This window comes from Syngnathoides biaculeatus, chromosome 21 (genome assembly GCF_019802595.1).
Source record: "Syngnathoides biaculeatus isolate LvHL_M chromosome 21, ASM1980259v1, whole genome shotgun sequence".
In the NCBI taxonomy this organism is placed as follows: domain Eukaryota; kingdom Metazoa; phylum Chordata; class Actinopteri; order Syngnathiformes; family Syngnathidae; genus Syngnathoides; species Syngnathoides biaculeatus.
In genome coordinates, this window is record NC_084660.1 from 2,290,263 (window position 1) to 2,313,423 (window position 23,161).

At 55.0% G+C, this 23,161-nt stretch overlaps 5 protein-coding genes and 1 long non-coding RNA gene across 23 annotated transcripts in view; 3 read left to right on the forward strand and 3 right to left on the reverse strand.

Moving 5' to 3' along the window:
• Window positions 1-880, reverse strand: part of arhgef40 (Rho guanine nucleotide exchange factor (GEF) 40) — a 33,409-nt gene extending 32,529 nt beyond the window's left edge. For 3 of the 12 annotated variants that reach the window (XR_009793405.1, XM_061808890.1, XM_061808886.1), the window contains exon 1: window positions 288-875. Coding sequence is in view for 8 of the 12 variants with exons in the window: in XM_061808890.1 (XP_061664874.1) it covers window positions 288-532 (245 nt within the window). In the remaining 4 variants the exon portion in view is untranslated. Of the gene's footprint in view, window positions 1-29; window positions 221-287 lie in introns of those variants that run through there. The other 9 variants (XM_061808892.1, XM_061808891.1, XM_061808894.1 and 6 more) reach the window with 8 other exon arrangements.
• Window positions 881-1,357: 477 nt separating this feature from the next.
• Window positions 1,358-5,633, reverse strand: mettl3 (methyltransferase like 3). The gene is made up of 11 exons (XM_061808912.1): window positions 5,497-5,633; window positions 4,967-5,157; window positions 4,416-4,886; window positions 4,127-4,302; window positions 3,833-4,046; window positions 3,580-3,767; window positions 2,743-2,781; window positions 2,565-2,673; window positions 2,426-2,491; window positions 2,246-2,358; window positions 1,358-1,600 (listed from the first exon to the last, which is right to left on the reverse strand). Exons 1-11 carry the CDS (start codon window positions 5,609-5,611, stop codon window positions 1,474-1,476), a joined length of 1,809 nt encoding a protein of 602 aa, XP_061664896.1. The 5' UTR covers window positions 5,612-5,633; the 3' UTR covers window positions 1,358-1,473.
• Window positions 5,634-5,643: 10 nt separating this feature from the next.
• On the forward strand, window positions 5,644-8,557 carry ttc5 (tetratricopeptide repeat domain 5). Of its 3 annotated transcripts, XM_061808917.1 has the most exons (9): window positions 5,784-6,180; window positions 6,488-6,620; window positions 6,702-6,913; window positions 6,993-7,143; window positions 7,219-7,310; window positions 7,389-7,592; window positions 7,753-7,967; window positions 8,034-8,178; window positions 8,248-8,557. In XM_061808917.1, the coding sequence occupies exons 1-9, from the start codon at window positions 6,139-6,141 to the stop codon at window positions 8,365-8,367; spliced, it is 1,314 nt and encodes a 437-aa protein (XP_061664901.1). In that variant the 5' UTR covers window positions 5,784-6,138; the 3' UTR covers window positions 8,368-8,557. The 3 variants fall into 3 exon arrangements, with proteins under 3 accessions (XP_061664902.1, XP_061664900.1, XP_061664901.1); XM_061808918.1 differs by lacking the exon at window positions 5,784-6,180 and adding an exon at window positions 5,644-5,769 and having other exon boundaries at window positions 6,993-7,310; XM_061808916.1 differs by having other exon boundaries at window positions 5,782-6,180; window positions 6,993-7,310.
• Window positions 8,446-18,579, reverse strand: LOC133494774 (uncharacterized). 3 transcript variants are annotated; one of them, XR_009793409.1, is made up of 6 exons: window positions 18,446-18,579; window positions 18,231-18,353; window positions 15,828-15,950; window positions 9,282-9,478; window positions 8,819-8,948; window positions 8,446-8,583 (listed from the first exon to the last, which is right to left on the reverse strand). It is a non-coding gene; the product is annotated as an uncharacterized LOC133494774 (long non-coding RNA). The 3 variants fall into 3 exon arrangements; XR_009793408.1 differs by having other exon boundaries at window positions 9,282-9,481; XR_009793410.1 differs by lacking the exon at window positions 8,819-8,948 and having other exon boundaries at window positions 8,475-8,583; window positions 9,282-9,481.
• si:ch211-212k18.5 (sal-like protein 4) lies at window positions 11,037-15,944 on the forward strand. 2 transcript variants are annotated; one of them, XM_061808902.1, is made up of 3 exons: window positions 11,037-11,140; window positions 12,688-15,737; window positions 15,810-15,944. In XM_061808902.1, the coding sequence occupies exons 1-3, from the start codon at window positions 11,065-11,067 to the stop codon at window positions 15,930-15,932; spliced, it is 3,249 nt and encodes a 1,082-aa protein (XP_061664886.1). In that variant the 5' UTR covers window positions 11,037-11,064; the 3' UTR covers window positions 15,933-15,944. The 2 variants fall into 2 exon arrangements, with proteins under 2 accessions (XP_061664886.1, XP_061664885.1); XM_061808901.1 differs by lacking the exon at window positions 11,037-11,140 and having other exon boundaries at window positions 12,386-15,737.
• On the forward strand, window positions 18,367-23,142 carry slc7a7 (solute carrier family 7 member 7). 2 transcript variants are annotated; one of them, XM_061808914.1, is made up of 9 exons: window positions 18,991-19,462; window positions 21,151-21,276; window positions 21,363-21,507; window positions 21,846-21,969; window positions 22,040-22,143; window positions 22,208-22,304; window positions 22,376-22,525; window positions 22,595-22,778; window positions 22,999-23,142. In XM_061808914.1, exons 1-9 carry the CDS (start codon window positions 18,997-18,999, stop codon window positions 23,070-23,072), a joined length of 1,470 nt encoding a protein of 489 aa, XP_061664898.1. In that variant the 5' UTR covers window positions 18,991-18,996; the 3' UTR covers window positions 23,073-23,142. The 2 variants fall into 2 exon arrangements, with proteins under 2 accessions (XP_061664897.1, XP_061664898.1); XM_061808913.1 differs by adding an exon at window positions 18,367-18,703 and having other exon boundaries at window positions 18,865-19,462; window positions 21,846-22,143; window positions 22,208-22,525.
• Window positions 23,143-23,161: the final 19 nt, after the last annotated feature.

A 23,161-nucleotide genomic window follows, 5' to 3' on the forward strand; every position in this document is an offset into this window, starting at 1 on the left:
AGTAAGGTCGAAAAGTCATTGAGACGCACATGAGCGAGACTTTCAGCACTTTTGAGGAAATCCGCCACACAGGTTGCATTTGAAAGAAATATCACCGTCGTCTTGACATTTGGCTTCCGACTCGAGGAAGACGAGAGCAAATTGCAAGCGTTTGGAAGTTCGCTGAGCGGACGTGTCACCTTCGCCAAAAAGGGAAAGAAAGAAAGAAGAAAGAAAGAAAGAAAGAAAGAAAGAAAGAAAAGAAAGAAAGAACAGAAAGAAAGAACAGAAAGCGAAGCGGCGCTTACCTGCGGCCGAGTGGAGCAATGACGGTGTGGGGGGATGCTTCAACTCTCGGGGAAGTCGACCGACGAGTTGGCGAGCTCACGAGTGTCTCATTTCGCGCAAATGGCGGACAAAAGAGGGCGGAAAGGTGGAGCGCACCTGAGTGGCGGCCCCACGCACGTGTGGATTGCAAAGTTAAACGAGCTGACGTCCAACTATCGCTGCTGGGAAAAACTTCATTGAGCCAAGAGAAAAAGCTTGTGTGCATGCCATACTTTGGAAGAAACACGTGAGACACTTGTGTCCAATGAATGCCAAAAAGGTGGACGATGAGACGTCTCGGCGAAAACGCCTTTTGCTCTGCCCCCGTCCCTGAACGAGACAAACCGATACGTCGAGGATTCGGGCCGCCCACAGGGCCTCAGCCTATCCTGACCGCCTCAAGGGGGCACCAAAAACACATTCGTCCATCAGTTCCGCGGCCCGCTGGAGACTGTCCGGGCTGACTTTGAGTCAAAGACCGGACGACACCCTGAACTGATCGCCAGTCAGTCTCGGGACACATTCATCCATTTTCCAAATCAAAGTGTACATGATTTTTTTTTTTGTGGCCTGTTAAGGCCCTGTACTGTATTAAAAAAAAAAAAAAAAAAAAAAAAAGGTCAAACTACTTTGAACTTTCACCAGTATTCTTTTCAAATCTATCCAAAAACCTTTACAATTTCCCAGTCTTTGTGAAATGTTGCGCTCACACAGAACACGCGACCGGTAAACGTTTGGAGTTGCTCGGGCGTCGCCTTTTGTCTTGATCGCTCTCGGCTTTCATCTGCGAAAACTCAACTGCATTTGCTGTTATGCAAACGTTGGAGACCAGAGAGCCGTCCGTCTATGGGAGGATCGCAAACGCGGAGAGAAGAGGGAAAAAAAAAAAAAAAAAAAAAAATATCGGTTGCATAAACCTGGACGTGCCCGATAAAACCCATTCGGAGAGAAACTGGAGCACGGATCAAAGTGACAAATTTGGACTATTTGTCTGCAAGCAACACATGACTAAGCATTTTATTCAAACAGAACCAAGATTGGCATTAAGTATACACAAAAAGAAAAAAAAAAAAAAAAAAACATGTCGGCTTGTAGAGTATTAAGAAGACCTGATGAAAGCCACGACCCTTTGGGTCCTTCCGGAAGAGCGGCCGTCGCCCCGCCCCGTCAATTATGCGGCGTCTGCATGTTCTTGGGCTTGGAGATGACGCCATCCGGGTAGCGTTCCTTGAAGCGGGCCACGACTTCTGGATCCAGGAGATGAATCCCGTCCAGCTGGTTACCCAGGGTGACCCTGGGAACAAGTGACACACAGCACAATCCAGCAGGCGGGCACGTACAGTGAAGAAAAGAAGTATTTGAACACCCTGCTATACTTCGACATCGCGGAGGGGGTCCGAAATTTTTCATCGCCGCTTTGAGAGATCATCATCATCGAAAAAGAAATATCCAGAAAACACAATGTATGACTTGTTGACCAATTTTATTTGCGTAGGGTTACCTTTCGCCAAGCTAATTTGCAATTTCTCCGTAGCCCTTTCCAGCCGTGTGGATGGAGTTGGACAATTTTGTCTGTGGTGTCTTTGGTCTTGGCCGTGTTCCAAGTTGGAGTCTTCCCGATTGTACGGGGTGGCCAGGTGTCTTTACGCATCTGATTCAGGATAATACGTGGACGAGCAGGTCACAGAATTCTCGCCGATAGACGGGTGTTCAAATGCTTATAATGCAGCTGTATGGCACAAATACATGGTTTAAAAAAAAAAAAAAAAAGAAAAATCACACATTGTGATTTCTGGATTTTTCTTTTTAGATTCTCTCTCTCTCTCTCTCTCACAGCAGACGTGGACCCACGACCCCTCCGTGATTTCCAAGTGGGAGAACTCGCAATATAGCAGGGGGTTCAAATATTTATTTTCTTCACTGCAACACCCCGACGTACCAGTTCGGCTGCACGTTGTGCGGTCGGCCGAACAGCTCGATCTTCCTGGTTCCCGGCGAGAGCCTCTCGATCATTCCGTAGATCTCGTCCGGTTTGTGACTGGTGGAGCGCACCTAAAAGGGGAGCGCGGTTACGTCGCGGCTTCGGCGGGCCAGTCCTCACCTCGCATGCCCCCGTTACCTCGGCGACGATGACGTCGCAATCCAAACCTCTGTTGAATCCCTGAGGGTTTCCTTTCACGCCCACCTGGACACAGACTCGGGGTGAAATACGGACAACCACCCGGCCGAGCCCGAGCGACCGACGTGCGCCGACAGACCAGGCAGTGCTCCTTCCCGTGGTTCAGCCAATGTCCCGTTCGTCCGGTGCGGATGATTCTCTGAAGCTGGTTGGTCTTCACCCAGATGATTTCGTCGATGCGCTCGTAGCTGGCGCGCGAGGGAGCTTGGTCACGTGCGCCGTGAAGCCACGGAAGACGTGGCGGCGGGGGCACTTACCCCCACAGACTGAGACACTCCCTGCCCAACTCCATCGCCCTGGAAGAAAAAAAACAACAGCCGCAAAGCGTTTTCAAATGTTCCATTCCATTTTGAAAACAACCAAAAACCCTTCCGCCGTCACCGAAAAGCACGCTTGTCAGACTTCCTGATTTATCCATTTGACCTTTCAACTTGAATGTGGCGTGAACTTTTTCCTCATGCAGCGCTTCAATTTTTTTTTTTCCTGTTACGACCCCACCCCCAGAAAAGAAAATTCACGACCCGCCCCGCCGCGATATCATTTTGTATGTAAAGGATCGTCTAAGCTAACCTCTATTTGTCCGGTTCTCGTATGGCGTCATTTTGGTCTTTAGCCCGACTTGATTCTGTTTTCGCGATTTCTCGCTCAAACACGTCTGGAGGTCCTCGTGCCTCGCGCTCGGGTGCGCTCAAGTGAAAATTGACAAAATATTGCCGGTCGCCACAAGGAAGTCATAGTTTAACCAGAGCAGCTCCGGGAAACTTTGACTTTCGGTTTACATTTCTTCGGTGATCTGTAAGGAGGGAAACTGTGCGGTCAGTTCTCACGCCGGATGCTCTCCTTGAAGAAAATGCCACTTTTGTTGGCGTTTCTGAAATCCAAGCTCGGGACTGGCCGTGGGCCGGGCAGAGCGGCGGCGGCGGCTACCACGACATCGCCAGCACGTTTAGCGGGAATACGAGTCAAAGGAAAGTCAAATGCGAGTAAATGCTCGATAATTGACACGGTGCTCGTTGGAGTCCACGGGAGACTCAGCAGGAGCATCCCCCGCCAATGACCAGAATGTACTCGAGGCAGGAAAAAGGCGGCGTTACCTGCCGGTGACCCAGAGGAAGAGGAAGCCCTCGTCCTGCAGGACGGGAATGTTGAGCTTCCTCATCTCGTCGTCCGTCAGCGTGCCGTAGGGCAGCTCCATGTGGATGTCCCAGGGCGGGTCGGCCATCACCACGGCAAACTTGCCCAGGATGGACACGTCCAAGTAGCGGATGTCGCAGCAGATCCACTGCCCGTCCAAACCGCGCGGTCAGCTTTGCGGTCCGTACGCGTCAGCGCCGCGCTCTTCCTCACCTGAGAGGGGAAGAGTTTGCCCACGTTGCTGTCGGCGTCCCCGCCGTGCACGCCCAGCTCGGCGGCCCCCGACTGGGTCCCCGCCGGGCTCCCTTCGGCTTCCGGCGGACTGTCGATCTCGTAGTGGACGTACTTGCAGGTGTCCATGTGGAAACACGTGTTGAGGAAGGAGCAGTCGCCCAGGTTCTCGTCCGTGTGATTGTTGATGATGCGGCTGGAAACGGGCAAAGGAGAGGAAGGCAATTGAGAGTCCGCCGCGTCGTCCGGCGCCAGAAAGAAAGCCGAGCGACGGACCGGAAGTGGAGCTTGGAGCACGGTTGGGGCGTGTCCGCCGAGCGCACGCACTCCTCTTTGGTCCCGTGGTCGCAAAACTCCTGCACCTGAGCGCGACCCCGAGAGCGGAACTTCTCCACGATGGACTGCTCCTTGGCTGTGCTGGCGTTGAGCAACTCCAGGATTTCTCGGCTCACCTGGGTGGGGGCACGACACGGGTCAGCGGTGGTCACGAGGGACTCCCTGGGATTTCTTTTCCGCACATCACGAGTCAACAGAAGTACGGCGGGCAACTCGCGCGGCCTCTGACCTTCTTGCTCTGCTGCTCTTTTGTGGACTGCTGGTTGAGGAGGCTTTCGATTTCCATGTCCAGGTGCGAGGACTGGCTTTTACCGCCCCTGCCTTTCTTGTCGGCGCCGCTCACCGAGGTACACGGCGGCCCCGCCGCCTGCCAAGATGACGCCGGCAAAACTGAGGCGGCGGCGGCGGCGACGACGGCGGCGGCGGCGGCGGGGCGCGGAGGAGAAGTGGAGCCCCGCAGCGAAGGCGAGAACCTCGGACTTCTTGTGTGCCGAGACTGCTCCTCAGCTTTTCTCTTGACTCCCGTCCGAGGGGCGCCGGCACCCGACCCGATCATCGCCCACAGCTTGGTATGGTCCACCGCTACGACCACCGTCGCGCAGGACGAGGATAAAGCCGGCTGCCGGACTTCGATGAGCTCCTGAGCCGAGAACTTGAGCAAAAGACTTTGGATGCATCCGTGAGCGACGGCCGTCTCGGACTGCGAATGAGACCGGAGAACTGAAGGCAACACTCGCTCTCGGCAAACTCCTCACCTTCACGCCGTTGTGCTCAACTCACGCCGTTGACTTCTTTTGTGATGGTGAGGGAGTCCTTGGGCAAAGAGAGACTCAGATCGGACAAGTAGGCCAGCATCCTCTTCTCCAATTCTGGGTCCGGAGGTTTCTCGGTGACCTCTCGCGTGGCACACGGGGCGGACGGCGCCGGGCTGTCGCTCCTGGATGCGGTGACATCTGCGCTCGGGCCGACCTCTGACACGCAACAGACGTGAACGGCGATCATACATCGTGTCCCGACTAACTATGGCAATTGTCAAACGCGAGTTCATTCCCACCCCCAAATGCGTTTTCTACCCGATATGGATCAATACATAGGAACGATTGAAGATAATGCTGTGGGAAGGCAAACAGCAGCTACTGGTCGACAGGTTAATCCCCCAAGTACCGACCCGTGCCCCGGCCGGATGGACTACGACAAAGCTTCAGATTCAATGCCACAAACACGCCTATGCTCACAAATGGATCGTGGCTACCCACAAGAGACTCGATCAGTAGGGGGGGGGGGGCAAACGTGTTCGCGCGTCGGACTACCGGCGGCCAGTTGTGTCGTGTGGCTTGTCGGCTCCTTGCGCCGCCGTTGAAGCCTTTCCCGCAAGGAGTCCAACTGCTTCTTGTGGGCCTGGATGTTGCTCCACGTGTCCGACATGGTTACCCGGAGCAGCAGCAGCAGGCTGGCTGGCGAAAATGCGACACAAATCCACTGAAAGAAGGAGCGGCGCGGAGTTGGCGGATCTACGCTGTCTGTAGTGCACCATTAAATAGTGGTCGGACAGCATCAGACTTCCGGAAGTTTTCCTTCGCTAGGTAATTCGTCACCCTACGACATCTGACCTAAATATGAAGTCATCCAGTAGGATTTTCCAATGTATACTTCAAATCCCTGCTCGCACAGCCATCCTGTAGCGACTATCTTGAACTTGACTTGCTGACGAGGTTGCTTGTCGGAATTGTTTGACGTACGCAACAGTCACACTTCCGCTCGGGTGGGACGGGACAACATTTGCACATATTTCTCTCTCTTTTTCTCTCCCCCCCCCCCTTCTGGAAATGAGTCGTTTTCATCATCATCATCATCATCATCATCCGAAGTGCAGCGTCTTGCTTTTAATGCTCACGTCGTAACGTTTTTTTTTTTGGAGAAGATTTCATCTTTGCAGAAGACTGAAAACGACGATGGCGGAGAAACAGAAAAGCAGCGAACTCCAGTTTATAAAGGCAATTATTGCGTTATATACAAGTAAAATAAATAAGGCTTGCTTTATATCTATATTTATAAACAAAGCAAGCCTTGTTCGTCTCTTCCTGCATCATCTTCAAAACGTTTTTCTTTTCTTGGTGTGTGTGTGTGTGTGTGTAGCTACTCAGGTTATTGAGATGTGGCTCAAAAGAGTGTTGAGAAAACCCCTTCTTGACGCACCTTTTCTTTGACCGAGTGACTTAGAACCCCCGTACATGGACTTTTGTTTCTACATACAACACATACAGGTGATGGCTTGGGTCTTGACTTCGTGTGCTGTTTCAGGAGCTGGTGGATGAATTGTACAAGTACAGAGATTGCTACTTTGAGACTCACAGTATGGAGGAGGCGCCCAGAAAACAACAAGACGTCGCACGAGAGTTGGAAAGGGTGCTGAAAAGGCTGCAGGAGACAGAAGGTAAAGTCGCGGGCCAGCGAGCATGCGGCTGAGTTATTTTTTTTTTTGCATTATGCGCACAAACTCAACCTCCTACCTCAGAAAGCTACAAGCACAAAGCAGAGTTCCTGCTGCAGAAGGGCAGGTGCCTGAACGTCGCTCCGGATTTCAGCGCCGCCGCCGAGGATTGCCTGTCCCGCGCAGTGAAGCTGGAGCCCGGCCTGGTGCAGGGCTGGAACACTCTGGGAGAACAGTACTGGAAAAAGGGTGACCTGACGGCTGCCAAGAACTGCTTCATGGGGGCCTTGCAGCAGGTACGCCATTCCTGCGGTCCACGACGGGAGGCGAAGGGGCCACTTACCCGGCTTTGCTCTCGACCTCGCTTCCTCTTAGAGCAAGAACAAAGTGTCTCTGCGAAACATGTCCATGGTTCTGAGGCAGCTCCCGGCGGCGGACGCCGACGCGCACAACAAGCAGGTTCTGGAGAGCGTGGAGGTGGCTCGGCAAGCTGTCCAACTGGACCTCACCGACGGCACGTCCTGGTGTGAGTCGGCCGAGCGGTCGGTCGAAAAGGGTTTGCGATCCGTCGCTCTTAACTGCTCCTTGTGCGTCTTTTCAGATATTCTAGGCAACGCCTACGTGTCCCTCTTCTTCTCTTGCGGACAAAAGCCGCAATTGTCCACGCAGGCTCTCAGTGCCTTCGCGCAAGCCGTTAGTCCACAAACGCTCACACACGCAAACGCAACAAATGAAAGCGTCGGTGCTCAAGTGTCACCCCCGCTTTGCCAGGAAAGAGTGGACAGCGTCGCCGCTTGTTACCCCGAGCTTCACTTCAACCGAGCCACCCTGTTCCAGTACGAGGAAATGTTCGGGTCGGCGCTGGGGGGCTACAGCCGCGCGGCCGCGCTGGACCCCGGCTGGCCGGAGCCTGCGGAGAAAGAACGGCAGCTGATGGAGTACCTCAGTAACACCGCAGAACTCTGCCAGAAAAAGGTGACCGCGAGTCCGATGTTTGGGGTGGTGGTGGTGGTGGTGGTGGTGGTGGTGGTGGGGGGGGGAAGAGGGTCGAGGGAGGCTAACCTTACCCCAAAGCTGAACGTTAGCTAAAGTGAAAGGCCGCGAGCGGTCCGAGCATTGTGGAACGCGTTCGCAGGGGAAGGTGAAGGCGCGGCGTTTACGCGGCATGCTCTCCGGCCTGACCGCGTCGTCCCTGGGCCCGTGTTCCTCTCCCGACTTCCGCTCGTGGACGGGCCGCGTGGGCGCCCTGGAGCCGCGCCCGTCGAGCTCGCTGGCGCACGGCGTCAACGGCGGAGCGGCCGTCGTGGGGAAGGTGGTGTTCAGCCTGGCTTCCCGGGGCCGCATGGCTTTGTAAGTAGGGGGCCGCGCTCGTCTCCTTTCGGTCGCGGCGTACAAACCGGTCCGTTCGCTCTCCAGTACGTTCGGCATGGTGGACGGCGAGGAGACGTGCGTGGCGGTGATGGTCTACAACACGGCCGACAGCTGGGGCGTCCTCATCGGAGACACCGTGGTCGTTCCCGAGCCTCGTGTCAAATGTCACAGTATCACGCACAAAGGCGCGGTGAGCGTTGCGACGGATCCGTCGCGGACCGCTCGACGCTCGCTGGCTAATTTGTCTCTCTTCCCTCAGTCCTTTGACTTCAAGAGCGTCCGCGTGGACTCTCCCATGTGCCTCGTTGTCAACGGAAGGCCGCAAAATGTTCAGAGTGTGATCGTCACTTCCGTCAGCTACAAGCCTCAGAGTGAATGAAGACAGAATTTGGGGAGGGGCGGGGGGGGCCGTGCGTCCATCGTTGTTTTGTACATAGTGCCCAGCTTATTTATTTGAAGGCTTGATGCCAATTGTCAACGATGAATGGTTGGAAAATAAAGTTCCGCCCGTTACGCTGCTGTCGATGGCGGTCCAACTGTTTGGAGGTTGATGTGGATCACATGAATCCTACTTCTTACTTTTTCTACGACTGGTCTGTAAACACAAAATGTTTCATAGTACTGAATAAATACTTTGAAAATCACAAGTCACGGATAATTGGTTGTTGAGGCTACTGCACGGAAAGGGAACAGAAATGTTCATATTAGTATGGGTTGAAGCCGTTTGCCGAGTATACTTCATGCGTGCGCGCGGCAACGTCGGCGGGTTCGTGCTAACTTTGCCGGATCCGTATCCGACACGAGAGCAAAAGCGGCGAGGCGCAACGTACCGCAAAGTCTTTCTCCAGTTTCGAGCGGGTCGAAATCTCAAATTTTAAGCAGTCCCGATGGAGGAGCCGCGTGAGAAAACTGGTCATTTTGGGAGGCTGGAAAGTCAACAGTCACACATCTGCCCCTCCCCTACCAAAAAAGAAAAAAGATGAAGTCTACAAATTAACAGGCAAGGATGAAAGAACGTAGCAAACAATGTCGATCATTGTAACGAAGTCAAAGACTCAAGTCATAAAAGTGTGTGCGGTATTCAACGTTAGGCAGTCAAGTTGGCCAGTTGAGTCGCTGTTGCACGTTACTCCCCGCCTCACCTCTGGGGGCCACCAAAACCCCAAAGCACTTCTACCGATTGTCCCAATTTGAGATGTGCCCCCCCCCCCCCCCCGCACAAATAGTTACGAACGAGCGTGTACATCTTTCAAGTGGGCGGGGGACAGAGAAAGAACAACACAACAAACTAACCTTTTGGGGGAAAACAAGAGCTCGCCGTCTTCTGCGTGAACCTTTTCGGGGGGGGGGGGGGCTCCTGTTCCTGAGCTGTCCGGACCTGGAAGCAATCAGATCCAGCCCGCCATCGTGGAGCGACGCGCCAGTGCACCTCCATTTTTAGATTGACACGTAGCGGAGCGCTCGTCTTCAAGCTGAAGAATAGCCAATCTCTGCTAGATTCGACACAAAACAAAAGATGCATTTGCATATATTCATCTTAGAACTTGGAATTATGTCAAACTTTTCACAGAATCCAACCCAATCGGCATTCGGTCCACTTTTCACGCTGCGCTTTTTCCGAGCAGGGCTCACCGAAAAGTTAATCGGCAGAACGGTGAGCGTGAAGGACGAGGGCCAATGAAGCAATTATGACATTCGAAAAGAAGAAAAAAACAGAAAACCCTCACATCCATTCATTTTCTGAGCCACTTATCCTCACGAGGGTCAAGGGAGCCAATCACAGGGCACAGTCGCACTCACAATCACACTTTTAGGAGCAATTTAGAGTCACGGATGAATGTCGCGCGTTTTTTTTTTTTTTTGAGGGGGGAGGGGGGTGTGGGAGGAAACCCACAACATGCAAACTCTGCACTGGAAGGGGCCGGGATTCGAACCCCGGTCCTCAGGAGCGTGAAGCCGACCCTCGAAGCAGTTGCGGCACGCTGGTGCTACCGGAGCGATATTGGTTGCGGAATGCTCGCCGAGAAGCATTCATTTGACGTTGAGCGGCTTTTGTTTTTGTTTTCCTCGCTTTCTTTCTCCAAATGTTGTTTGGACAGCATTTGCTGGCGCACTTTCCAAGTGGCGCACGTACGACACACCACAATCCCGCCTCCTCCTCTCCACCTCCCTTTATCCGAAACCCCGCACGGTACAGGAGGTGAAAGGGGGGCTTTGTGCAGCGCACCGGCAGATCCCGGCCTGGGCTCCGTAGCGGGGGTGGGGGGATGCTCACTCGACTGTGTCCTGCACGCTATTGTCACACATCTCGCCATCTATTCGCTGCCTGTTAAAAGGAGCTCAAATGGATGAATGCGTGCGTGCGCCGCGGCAGCACGCGGGGACGCGCTCGCTTCTCCAATCGGCTTCGAGCGGGATTTGGAACTGTCGGAACTGAACAGTGCATTTTGACTCGCACAAACCGACACCCAGAGCCCCCCCCCAAAAAAAAAAAAAAAAAAGATGCCCGCCATGTGGAACACCTGTTGCAGTCGGTGCTGCCCCCCCCCCCCCCATGTGACACGTCTCCAAACTTTTTGGCAAACGCTTGAAGCGAAACGAATGACGCCGCGGAGGGAAGCGTAGTAAAGAGAAGCGGAGAAAAGTGGAGAGGGGGGGCTGCGAGTTCCACGCCATTGAAATGCAAATATGGCAGAACAAGGAGTGGTTGTGAGCGTGTGTGTGCGTTCCCTGCATGTGCATGCAGCCGGGCAAGCTGTGGGAGAGGAGGGGCGCAAATTGGACAAGATTTTTTTTTGGGGAGGGGGAGAGGAGGCTTGGGATGAGCCACACACACTCACACACTCTCCGGCCTCCTGTGAGGACCTGCAGGAGCTCCTCCTTTTTCATCAGATTCTTCAAAGGCAAACTCGCAACAACTTTTGCAATCCCGTCTTGTGGATGCATTTCAGGATTGTCGGCAAGCCGTTGGCAAGAGCCTCCCCCCCACCCCACCCCCGCCCCCCCCGTCTCCCCTCCCCTCCCCTCCCATCCCATCCCATCCCATCCCTCAGTCCCTCCTGGCTCGTCGTGAATCATGTCACGCCGGAAACAGAAGAGACCCCAACACCTGGTCAACAATGATCCAGGGGGGCCGAAGATCCTCGCTCACGGTAAGAAAACATTTGGCTGCTTTTTTGCAAACGCCTTCCTTCCTTCAGATTGATTCTTTGCTGTATTTTTGGCCCCGGCTCAGTGGAGGGCCCTGAAGTCGGAAAGCGACAGACTGCCGCTGGAGCTCTTTAACTGTGTGTGCGTGTGCGTGTGTGGGGGGGGGGGGGGGGACTCTTACACCCTTCATTCTATTGTCGTGATCTTAAACGGCACCCCCTTGGCCTCTTTTCTCCTGCTTCTCGACTCAAACCTTTGAGTCCAGGGAGCCGTCGTCATCTCAGCGGCAACTCGACAGAGTTGACCATTTTTGAGGAAAGTCGCTCAAAATAATACAAGTGGGAAAATCTCGTCAAGTCTTTTTTTTGTTCAAGAAGGAAGTCAAAAAGTCACACAAGTGACCGAGATAAAGGGCAAAGTTCTCTTCCAATTTGAACCAGAATTTCAGAAATCCGCCTCTCGTCAGATGTCTTTGAACGTGAACCAAAGTTTTTGTTCTGAAAGCGTGCGCGAGATTGACAGCACGTCACACGTCGCACTCACATTCTTCACGTTGGCTTCAAACGGGCCTCGGCTGAAGGTTCCGGAGGGGCCGTCGGTTACTTTCCTGACGCGCCGGCTAGCGCTTCGACTTTTTACCAAGTGAGTCGCCCCCCCCCCCCCCCCCCCCAAGCGACCGCTCGCTCCGGGCCCCCAAAGTGTGAGAAGTTACTGAAAACTTTGGCCACTTCTTCTGGACTTTTTGAGTTTATGCTTGCTATCTCGCTTTATCGCTGCAGGAGGGAATAGTTAAGTTCTCTCCATTGTCAACCCCCCCCACCCCCACCCCCCCCACACACACACACACTTTTCTTTTTTCCCTGCTCACTCTGCACTCAAGATTCTGAAAGAATTTGACCCCTGAACAGCGGAGGTCAGATGAGTTGACCAATCAGAATGAGCGGACGGCGCCGGGACCCTCGGCCCGGCCCGACCCTTGACCTCTTCAGTGACGTAAGGGGGGAAGGGTGAATGGGGAGATGAAAGAAGAGGACGGCGCCAGGGGCGAGGTGGGGGGGGGGGGGTTAAGAGGGGTTAGGGGTTGTCTTGGTGATGTCCATTGTCCTAGAGAAAGTGTTGCCATGACAACAAGGTGGACCTGAAGCTTTTATGCGGTCGTTTGAGGACTTTTGAGATAAACCTCACACGCATGACGACCCGATGGTTCTGTGGCGTTTCTTTATCGGATGATGATGATCTGGAACACTCCGGGTGAGTTTCACCTGAAGACAGAAGGAAAAAAGTGCAACATACTAAAAACACATTGTGCTAAATAAATGTCCCAACGTAGCCAGACAATCCTGAAGATTGAGTCCACCCACACGCGCCGTTCTCGGGGGGGGGGGGGGGCAGGCTAAAATGAATAAAACGCAAAATCCAGCGAGTCAAATTCTGTGCTCGAGAAAATCGTCACACGTAACGAATATGTGTTGTGCATTTTTTTGTGCGTGTGTGCGAACGTACCGAACGTCGCTCTGCTTTCCCGGGAATTCATTTTCTTTCCTTTCAGACGAGCTGCGCTTGAAGTCGCCAGCCGCCTCTCTCGGGTCCGAAGTCACCTCATCCGGGTCCTCTTCCTCTTCCTCCCCAAGCTCGCTCCAGGACTGCCAGCCACCTTTGGCCCCACGCCCGTCTCCCGGCGGGCTCCGCGCGCCCTCCTTGCCAAGCGAGAGCTCGCCCCCTCCCCACTGGCCCAACCACATTGCGACTTTCGCGACCTCCCTCCCCAACACTCACTCCTCCCTCTCTCCAGACTTTCCTCACCCGTCGCTGTCTTCTCAGACTCATTCGCCTCAGCCTCCGGGTCAGAGCTCCGGCCACCGAGTCCCGTCGTCCCACTCCGCCACAGCCTCCCCGACGACGGGCGTTTCTGCCGGCGCCGCGACTTCCTCCTCGTCGTCCTCCCAGCGCGTGGCCACGCCGTGCGGCGGCGGCGACGACGGCCCGGCTCGGCGCGAGGCTTCCGGCTCGGCCGGCCCCCGGGTCCTCCAGATTCCCCCCGCCCTCGCGGTCCTGCTGGAGGAGCTTCGTGTTTTACAGCAGAGGCAAATCCACCAGATGCAGATCACCGAGGAAATTTGCAGGCACGTCTTGAAGCTCGGATGCGCCGTCCTGGGGCAGGATGTCAACCTGCGAATCGGCGGGGCCGAGAGCCACCAGAAAGCAGAGTCTTTGTCGCCGGCGCACCCCTCGACCGCGACGCCGGTCACTAAAGCCGCGGCGTCCTTGCTAATGGGCCTTCCGTCGCCCCTCTTTGCTCAGCCGCCTCTCTCCAAACAAGGTCCTGCGCACGTCAACGGCGGCAGAACGCAGTCGTCCATGTCTACCGCCGTGTCGAGCTCCTCCTCCTCCGTGGCCTCCCTTCATCCGCTGTCTTTGTCTTTGGGGCTGCCGCCACGCTCCTTGTCCAAAGCTCCCTTATTTGCTCACGACAAAAGCGTGAGTTTTGCCGTCGGCAGCCATTCCCAGGAGCTCCAATCTGCGGCCTCCTCTCTGGGTTCCTCCTCGGCATCGGGACGACCGCAGCACATGTGTCGCTTCTGTGGAAAGTTCCTGAGCAGCGACTCGTCACTCCAGATCCATCTGAGGTCACACACGGGCGAGAGACCGTACCAGTGTCCGGTGTGCCTGAGCCGCTTCACTACACGAGGAAACCTCAAAGCGCATTTCCTGCGCCACCGGGAGCAGAATCCAGAGCTTTCCCTCTCACTGCTGCCCCCCGCGCTCTCGGATCAGACGCAGAGCGTCTCGGCCGCCGGCGCCGTCCAGAGGAGGCGGAAGCGCCGAGCTGATGACGACGAGTCCTTTCCCAAAGCGAAGGGGAGCGTTCCGGCCGGCGTCACGGAGAATATGGCTCTGGGGTTCCTCGCCGGCACGTCCCCGAGGCCCTCTCCTTCCTCTTTGCCCCTGCCGCCCTCAGTGGACATGGCGCTGTTGTCCACGGCCCATTCCCTGCTCCAGCTGAATCGAGCCTCGGCAGTCGTCGGCGCGCCGGGCCCCGTGCTGCCTTCCTCTACGCCGTCATCGTCATCGTCGTCCTCGTCCTCGCTCGCGAGTCACTTAAAAGGGATGAAGCAGCAGCGCTTTGATGAAAACACTCCTCCTCACTCAGCCCTCCACGCACCTGCCTCCTATTCCCAAGTGCCTCACCTCCCCAAGATTCTCTTCCCAGGAGGTGCGTCTCCACACCACCTCGCCCTCCTGCGGCCCACGGGCCACCCGCCCGCCTCCCACCTCCCCTTCCCTTTCCCGCCGTTCCCCAAAGCGAGCACCTCTTCTTCTCCCTGCTCCTCCCCTACCACCTTGGCACAGACCTCAGACACCTCCAAGCTGCAGCGCCTCGTGCAGAACCTCGAAAAGCAGCCGCAAGAGGGAACCTCCACTTCCTGCGCTCCTTCACCCGCCCTGGTGGAGGCCAGCGCCAACTGTCACGATTTGACCACCGCCCCGGGCACCTACCACAGGGAAATGTTAGCCACTCTCGGCATCAGTCCCAACCCCGTCCGAGAGCCCCGAGACCCCGCCTCGACCGCCACGGCTACTTCCCCTTTGCCCGCCCCCGAGGCAGCCAATCAGTGCGGCGTGTGCCTGCGGGTCCTTAGCTGCGCTCGAGCCCTGCGCTTGCACCAGGCCACCCACCTGGGAGAACGCCCGTTCCCTTGCAAACTCTGCGGCCGCTCCTTCTCCACAAAGGGCAGCCTCAGGGCGCACCTGGCCACTCATCGAGCCAGACCGGCAAACGCCCGGGCACTCAACTCCTGCCCGCTGTGCCCACGCAAGTTCTCCAATGCCTTAGTCCTCCAGCACCACATCCGCCTTCACCTCGGAGGCCAAATACCGTCCGATGACAACCCGACGCAAACGGAAGATGGCGCGGAAACGGAGAACGCGGCGTTTATCAGTGACGCGGGGAACGGTGTGGGGAGTTCACAATCGCAGGCGCAACAGCTCTTTCCGCTGGCCCTGACAAGTGCAACCTCCAAAAACGTCACTCCGAAGACAGACGCGGTTTGCGATGTCAAGACAGAGCCGTCTGAGGATTCCACACCAAGCGTCAGCCCACCTCTGACCCGTAATCCCCACTCGGCAGGAGCGGAGGACCCCCCGGATCAGAGCGATGACCTCCATGAAGGGAGCCCCGTGAGCAATTTACAACCTGAACTGGGAGACCCCTCGGGCAACTCTGGTTCTACCGACGGCGCTCTCTCCTCGTGTATTACGAAGCTCAACGCGCTCAACGAGGCTGGCGACGGCGACGGCGGAGGCAATGAACGCACCCCGGCTGAAAAGCCAGAGAGTGCCCCCGGTCCTTCGGCCAGCCCGGCAACCTGTAGCTCAGCAGCCGACGTTAGCGTCCCGGACGGGTCCCGAAGTGAAGGCGAGCGAGACGACAAGATCGCGGCGGCGCGACCGCTGACGGCGGGAGAACCGGGAGAGCGTTCCGAGAGCCCCGAGCCGCCTGTTGCAGCATCGGGCCCGCGCTCCCAATTTCTCCGCTCAGACAAACCCTACGGCTGCTCCCAGTGCGGGAAGACGTACGCCAGTCGCGGCGGCTTAAAGGTACACCTTTGTCATTGATGCATTTCGGCGCGTGACACGCTTTGAACGCAGGACTGTTTCTCTCGTCCGCAGGGACACATGAGAACTCACCCCGGAGCTTTGGCCGCGACCTCGAAGGCTCACAGCAACAACGCCGACGCTGCCGAGGATCTGAGCTCCAAGGAAGAGAAGAAGGGAGGCCGTGCAGATTCGTGACGAGGGTGCCTGCTGAACCTACGGACATGACGAAAAAAAATAGGACAGACAGGGTAGCGTGTGCATACTCTTGACGGGCCAATGTCCTTTTTCGCAAGTGGCACGGCAGATGGATGAATGAACTTTCATTTTAGACTTTGTTGCATTTCAAAGAGCTCAGCGGGGCCTCGCTGTCTCCCCAATGTTAGAATCAAGCGCACGCCAAACGCGAGCCCACACTTAGAAAAACCGCCGACCTCGTATGCCTTACTACTTTCTTTCCGCGTCTGTGCTTTGTTTTTTCTTGTGTAATGTTGAGGGCTGTAGCCGCAGGAACGTGCCGCTCCGGCATCCCGACGTGAACGTGTCCCTAAGAATGGATAAGACGACTCGTGATGATTGCCGACCCGGTCGCCGGAACACCCTCGCCAAACTGTGCCGCTTTTTGCAGTCCAACCAAATGTCCCTTTCTTTTGCTAGAAATATTTTCCCCAGGTAATAAAACAATGGCCATGTGCTTTGTTTCCTGTCTGCCTTTGAGTACTCCACGGGCATACCTCCCAGGTCTAGCTATTTATTTCATTTTCCAGCGCAAATAAATCACAATCAGCTTGACGGGCCAAGTGTGGAAACAACGCACCAGAAATTTGTCTCCGGAATGCCTGCGAGTCTTGGTTAGCCTTGATCGGTAGTGGATGGGCCAAAAGGATCCAGCCCGCTCTTGTCCCGGTTCGGCTGTCTAGCCTTCAAGGGTGAGTCGGGCGGCGTCGACATCCCGTTCGAGAAAGTCCGGGGAAGACTCACTGATGGTTAGCAAGTCATCGCTTGCGTAGTCGAGTCCAGAGATGACCCAAACAAACACACACACACACAAAACGTAGACAATACCAGAGAGCACCACGTCGAGGCGACCATGTGAGTCGGCGCCATCTTGGAAGTCAATTACATGATCGTTAGGCCGTCGGCTACCACACGGAGGTGGCCATTTTGTGGCATCTGGGGATTCCTACGACATTCTGTGAGCGACAAAGCAGTCTTTCTGAGCGCTCTCCGATTAGCTTATTGGTTTGCGCACATTCAATTTAGGGCTCTGTGTGTATAAATAAGGCGGGGGCGGGGGGTTCTTTTCTCTGCGCCGAGTTCAGCTTTTTCTGGCCCCCAGTTTTTCAATGTTCCCCCCGGTTGCGTGTACGTGTGAGAGAAGGATAATTATCTTATGAAGGTATGATCGTGGGTGCAGCTGTAGAGGCCACCATCCCCCCCCCCCCCCGCCACCTCCTTTCTCTTTCATTTCACTCCTTTGCACACCCTTTTCCATCCCACCCATGTAATGAGCTGACACACAGGAAGCTCTAATCCTCACACAATACTCGCCAGCCCCCCCAGACCCCTCAAGTGCGGGGAGCGGGACAGGGGTGGGTGGCAAATGGGAACCGACCTGCCCGGCTGCCCCCCAAAATGGCCGCCTTTAATCTTCCCAGTTTTTAGCCGACATGGCAACGGGTCGCTAAGGGGAAGAACGTCGGGCACACCAAAGTGGGACAAAAGCGCTGAGATCGCAGTCGACTGTTTTCTCAATCACACTCGCTTGCCTCAAACGGACCTAATAATTTTCAACTGGATCCAAAGCATACTTTCTGGACAATGGAATGTGTAATAAAAGAACACAATTGGCAAAAAAACGATATGAAATATAGCGTAGTACAGCGCAATGTATCCACGCAGTCGGCCTGCTTCGACGGGCCACAAGAGGGCACCCTTCTATAGATTCTGCAGCCATGCTTGATGCGCTTTACATCAGAGCATTCAGTTACACTTGTGTGTATGGTTTATTGGAAATTAACTTGACTTCGGGAGGGTCTGTGACGATGAATACGTTGGAGCGCTAATAATCAGGAAAAATTACTGAAAACAGGACCCCCGAAAGCCCATCACTGTACAGCCATCAGGTTGGATGTATGCTCCAATATTAAAGTCACGCATTCGACACAAAGGCAGTCAATTGTGACAACTCCACCGAAGCAACAACCACCCCCCCCGCCCTGCCCCCCGCCTTTACTCGGCATAAAAAGGCTCAAGTGCACGAGGAAGAGGAAGCAGCAGCAGTTCAGCGTACAGGAACAACAGTCCAACTTTTTGGAGCCATCGGAAAGAAGGTAATCCCAATGTGACCGCCGAACACATTTTCCTCTCTCTGAATGCCAGCCATGAAAAAGACAAACCACTTCATTGCTCCTTAAAATACGACGTGCATCGCGATCAATGACGGGAATTGATCAGTCTTCGTTTCTCTGATAAGGAGCTGAGGGAGAATCTAACCTTGAGTAGGTGGACTTATCAACGCCGCCTTTGGACCTTGCTCCCGAGCTCGTGGGGGGGGGGGGGGGCAGGCACCACTGATCACACGCAAAGACAAACTCCTGGGCTGCTCCTCTTCCCCTCCTGAAAGGTAACAAGATTGTTCTCGAGCAGCGTGTCAGGACAACTTGTCCACTCTCAGGACTCATTTTTGCTCGGGTCCGGCCTCACCCTACCTTGAAAGAATGCTTGTCGGGTTAGATAGAGAAAGAGTCGGTCCGCCGTAGAGCTGGAAAGTGCCACCGTTTTACAACGTCCATACTTTGGTAATCTTCTTCCAATCGGGGTCTGGAAATGCATAGTACAAGACGAATCTTTTAGATTGCAGGGTGAAGAGCAGCCTGACTCATCATCATCATCATCGAGCTTCATTTTTTTTAGCTAGCGGTGCCGGTGGGCGGGCGGCGGGGCCGACGATGAACTTTGGAAAACACGTGAGTAGTCAGCACGCTGACGCCGTCAAAGCGAGCGCAGCTTGAAAAGAACACCGTCGGCAGACGAGAGCTCGGAGCAACCAAAAAAAAAACAAGCGAGGCCGTTTGCGGTCTCCAAGGTAACACCATCCCGCACGTGACCTTGGGTTTTTCCTCCACAGATGGCAGGAGACCATCGCAGGTAGCTCCAGACATTACGGGGAGCCATTCGGCCTGGGCCTGGGCCCGGGTTCAGATCCGAACCGGACAGCTGGAAACAAAAAACAAGTGCCTGAGCCACAAACACAGACGGGATGCCCTCGAGTCAGCTTCCGAGCGAGGACACCGCCAAAGGCCGATCGCGGGAGTCCATGAAGCTGAAGAAGGAGATCTCGCTCCTCAATGGAGTTTGCTTGATCGTGGGCAACATGATCGGGTCGGGCATCTTCGTGTCGCCCAAGGGCGTCCTCATCCACAGCGCCTCCTACGGCCTGTCGCTGGTGGTGTGGACCGTCGGCGGCATCTTTTCCATCTTTGGAGCGCTGTGCTACGCGGAGCTGGGGACCACGATCACCAAATCGGGGGCCTCCTACGCATATATCCTGGAGGCCTTCGGGGGCTTCCTGGCTTTCATCCGCCTGTGGACGTCACTGCTCATCATCGAGCCCACCAGCCAAGCCGTCATCGCCATCACCTTCTCCAACTACATGGTGCAGCCCGTCTTCCCCAGCTGCATAGCGCCGTACGCGGCCAACCGGTTGCTGGCGGCCGCTTGCATATGTAAGTACATCACACGTCCACCCTGTTATACAGAAGTGAAACCACAAGTCTGGTGCAGGACTTCATGTTCTCGTTTGACAATCCTGCTATGACTCACTCTCCACAAGAAACTTGACCGGCGGCCCGTCTTTCCAAGGTGGTCGAAAAGAGCAGCGCTGACACATTGACCAAAAGTATTAAGAGCCCCGCGGATGAGAAACGTACCAGCACTCGGTCAGCCGGAGGCCGAGACAACCGTGAGACCCAGACGAGAACAAAGAATCTGTTGCGCAAATTCGCCTTCATAAGCCATTGCTTGGCAAGGAGCAGCACTTCCTTCGGGCTCTTTATCACAATTACTCACACTTACATACTGATAAGGAGCGCTGATAGCGGCAAGCTAAAGTCCTCATTGAGCTGAGAACTCTGACCCTAAGAGCTCAAACCGAACCTGAAGAGGCTCGTCTTCAGAGTATCGCTTTAACTTTGGTTTCGGGTTAACTTTTAGAACTGAAAGCAAGCAGGAGGAGCACGTTTTTTTTTTTTTTTGCTCAAGGGTGAGCCGTGTGCGGAACTGTCCTCGATGCGAACAAAGGCCGGTTGCGGTGCAACGTCCGACGATGACTTCCACGCCGCTGAGGTGGGACTCTGAGGCCCACTGTGTCCAACCAAATAAACGTGAATTTCCCAGACTTAACATTGACAGACTAACCCATTTCCAAATATGTTGACTAGAATGAAAAAGTTGATACATATTTCCATCTATCAGTACGTGAAGCCCCCCCCCCCCCCCCCCCACGGAATTCTTTCAAATGAGAATACTGTACTGGACCGTGTAGAAAGCTGGTCTGTCTTCTGGTCAGTTGTCCAAGAAGTCTGCACTCTTCTTGGCATTTTGGCAAAAGGTTTATGGGCTGATTTCATCCAGGTAGTCTCATTTCTGGAATGGCGGGTTTTATGAGCCGAAAGCCCAAATTATGTGCAAATGAAAGTCGCTGGAATTGCAGGCTCCGACTATAATCTCTGAAAGTTTCAACTTTATCCGTGCTATTGGAATTTTACGGGAAGCGTCTGTATTCAGTTTGGCCGGGTAGGGGGAAGAAGGCCCCGAAAAAGACACGGGAAGTCCGCCACTTCAATTTAAAGCAATCCATTCAGTCAACGGTGCAGAATGTGAAGCGTCACGTGCGGACGGAGGCTGGCGTGCAGGCCAAAGAGTCGACGGGAGGGTTTTTTTTTTGTTTTCTTCGTCCGTTTGACTCACTTCCCAAATGCGCTTGCGTGCAACGTGGGCAATTTGGAGTCCCTGAAGCAATCCGCCGATCTGCCAACTTCCCAGCAGCACGCGCGTCTCCCGTCACCCCAAATGCAATTTGAGCGCCTTCTTTCTTTTCTCAAGCAACACGCCCGCCTCAGCTGATGTCGGTCTCGACGGACGACGCTCATTGTCTTTTGAGCCTCCTCCGGCCGAGCTCCGACTTGTCGCGATCCGGGTTTTGGGGAGAACCTTCGGCGGCCTCCGTGGAGCAAAAGGCCCGCCGGAGCGTTTTTGAGCTCTCAGGACGGGGAGCAAGAGGGAGAAAACAAGACTTCCTGCGCGACATGGGAGCGCAGAGCTGACGTCAGCGCGTCTGGTTCTTGCCGAGGGATTTGAGGGTTTGCACGCCTGTTGCTAAAATGTGTTGAAGAAGCACTTTGTGCGCCCGCAGGTTTGCTGACCTTTGTCAACTGCGCCTATGTGAAATGGGGAACCAGGGTGCAGGACTTCTTCACTTACGCCAAAGTCATTGCCCTCATTGCCGTCATCATCACGGGCGTGGTCAAGATGGTCCAAGGTTCCGAGGAGATGACTGACCCTCCGCAAAATGTACTTGGCATTAGCGCGGCCGTCACCAAGACTTCCAATTTGTGCTTTCGGTAGGTCACACGCAAAACTTCGAGGGCCTCTTTGACGGGTCGTCGCAGGATCCCGGAGACATCGCTTTGGCTCTCTACTCGGCTTTGTTCTCCTACTCCGGATGGGACACGCTCAATTTTGTCACCGAAGAGATCAAGAACCCCGAAAGGTATGTGGACAAATACGGTACGGCGAGATAAACCGAGATCCCAAAATCATTTCAAGAAGAGTGTACTCCGTCGAAGGAGTTTCCATAAGACAGCCAGCCAGCCAGCCAGGAACAGGAACAGAGATGGAACCCCAACGGTTGGTGATCTGCGGATCGTCCCGCATTCTGCAGAAGCGGGCTCCCCAGAGACAGAGCCTCGGGGCTCACCAGAGGGGATTTGAAGCGTATTCAATGAAAAGGGTTCGATGAGGAGAATTTGCCATTCCTCCCCTTCATCCAACCCTAACGCTCGGCCACGGACGACTCCACGTTCCGTCGTCCGTCTCGCTGGTTTGCAGGAACCTGCCACTGGCCATTGCCATTTCCATGCCCATCGTGACGGTCATCTACATTTTGACCAACGTGGCTTACTACACCATTCTGCCCATGAACGCCATCTTGGACAGCGACGCCGTGGCTGTGGTGAGTGAAGAAGCGGCGCCGTTGCACCGTCACCGTCACCGTCACGGCCGTGTCGCGTGTCCGCCCGCAGACGTTCGCAGACCGGGTGTTTGGCGTGATGAACTGGACCATCCCCTTCGCGGTGGCTCTGTCTTGCTTCGGAGGTCTCAACGCTTCCATCCTGGCGTCGTCCAGGTGAGTGCCACCGTCTTGCGGTCTGTTCCGAGGGGACAATGTTTGGTCTTGTGGTGTGTTGAAGGCTGTTCTTCGTGGGCTCCAGAGAGGGCCACCTGCCCGACTGCCTGTGCATGATCCACGTGCGCCGCTACACGCCCATCCCGGCGCTGCTCTTCAACGTCCGTCGCCCCGGCCTTCGGTGCTGCCGTCGAGAGGTTCTTTGCCCCTCTACCTTCTTCTCTGCCTGCAGGGTGTCATGGCTCTCATCTATTTGTGCGTGGAGGACGTCTTCAGGCTCATCAACTACTACAGCTTCAGCTACTGGTTCTTCGTGGGCCTTTCCATTCTGGGCCAACTTTACCTGCGCTGGAAGCAGCCCGACAGGAAGAGGCCGTTGAAAGTAGGTCGGGCGCCGGCGGGGAACCCTTTCAAAGAGCAGTCCGGTCCTTCATCTCCAATCCCCTTGCAGCTCAGCATCGTCTATCCCGTCCTTTTCTGCTTCCTCACCATCTTCCTGGTGGTGGTGCCGCTGTACAGTGACACCGTCAACTCCTTGATTGGCATCGGGATAGCCCTGTCTGGCGTGCCCGTTTACTTCCTGTGCTGCTACACGCCCGCCCAAAAGAGGCCCCTGTGGCTACAGCGCGCCATCGGTAAACAAAAACAACACTGCAAACAGCGAATACGATGCAGAAACGCCACACGGAGTTTGAGTCTTTGGAAATGTTCACGCTACACGACTTGAAAGTGTCAAGAAAGTAACCCGTCACCATTTGCACGGTTTTGAACTTTGCAGTTCCACAGGTACTGCAACGTGTCTGATCAGTTGGCGTGCTTCTCACCCTGCCACTGTTTTGTGTCCCGTGTTTTCAGCTCAGTCCGGGGTGCTCATCCAGAAGGTGTGCTTCTCGGTTTTAACAGAAATGGACGTCCATCACGACGACTGAATGCGCACACACACACACACACACACACACACACACAAAGAGAAAGTTTTTTTTCCTGTGAGATTTCACGTGGCTTCATGTGATTTGAG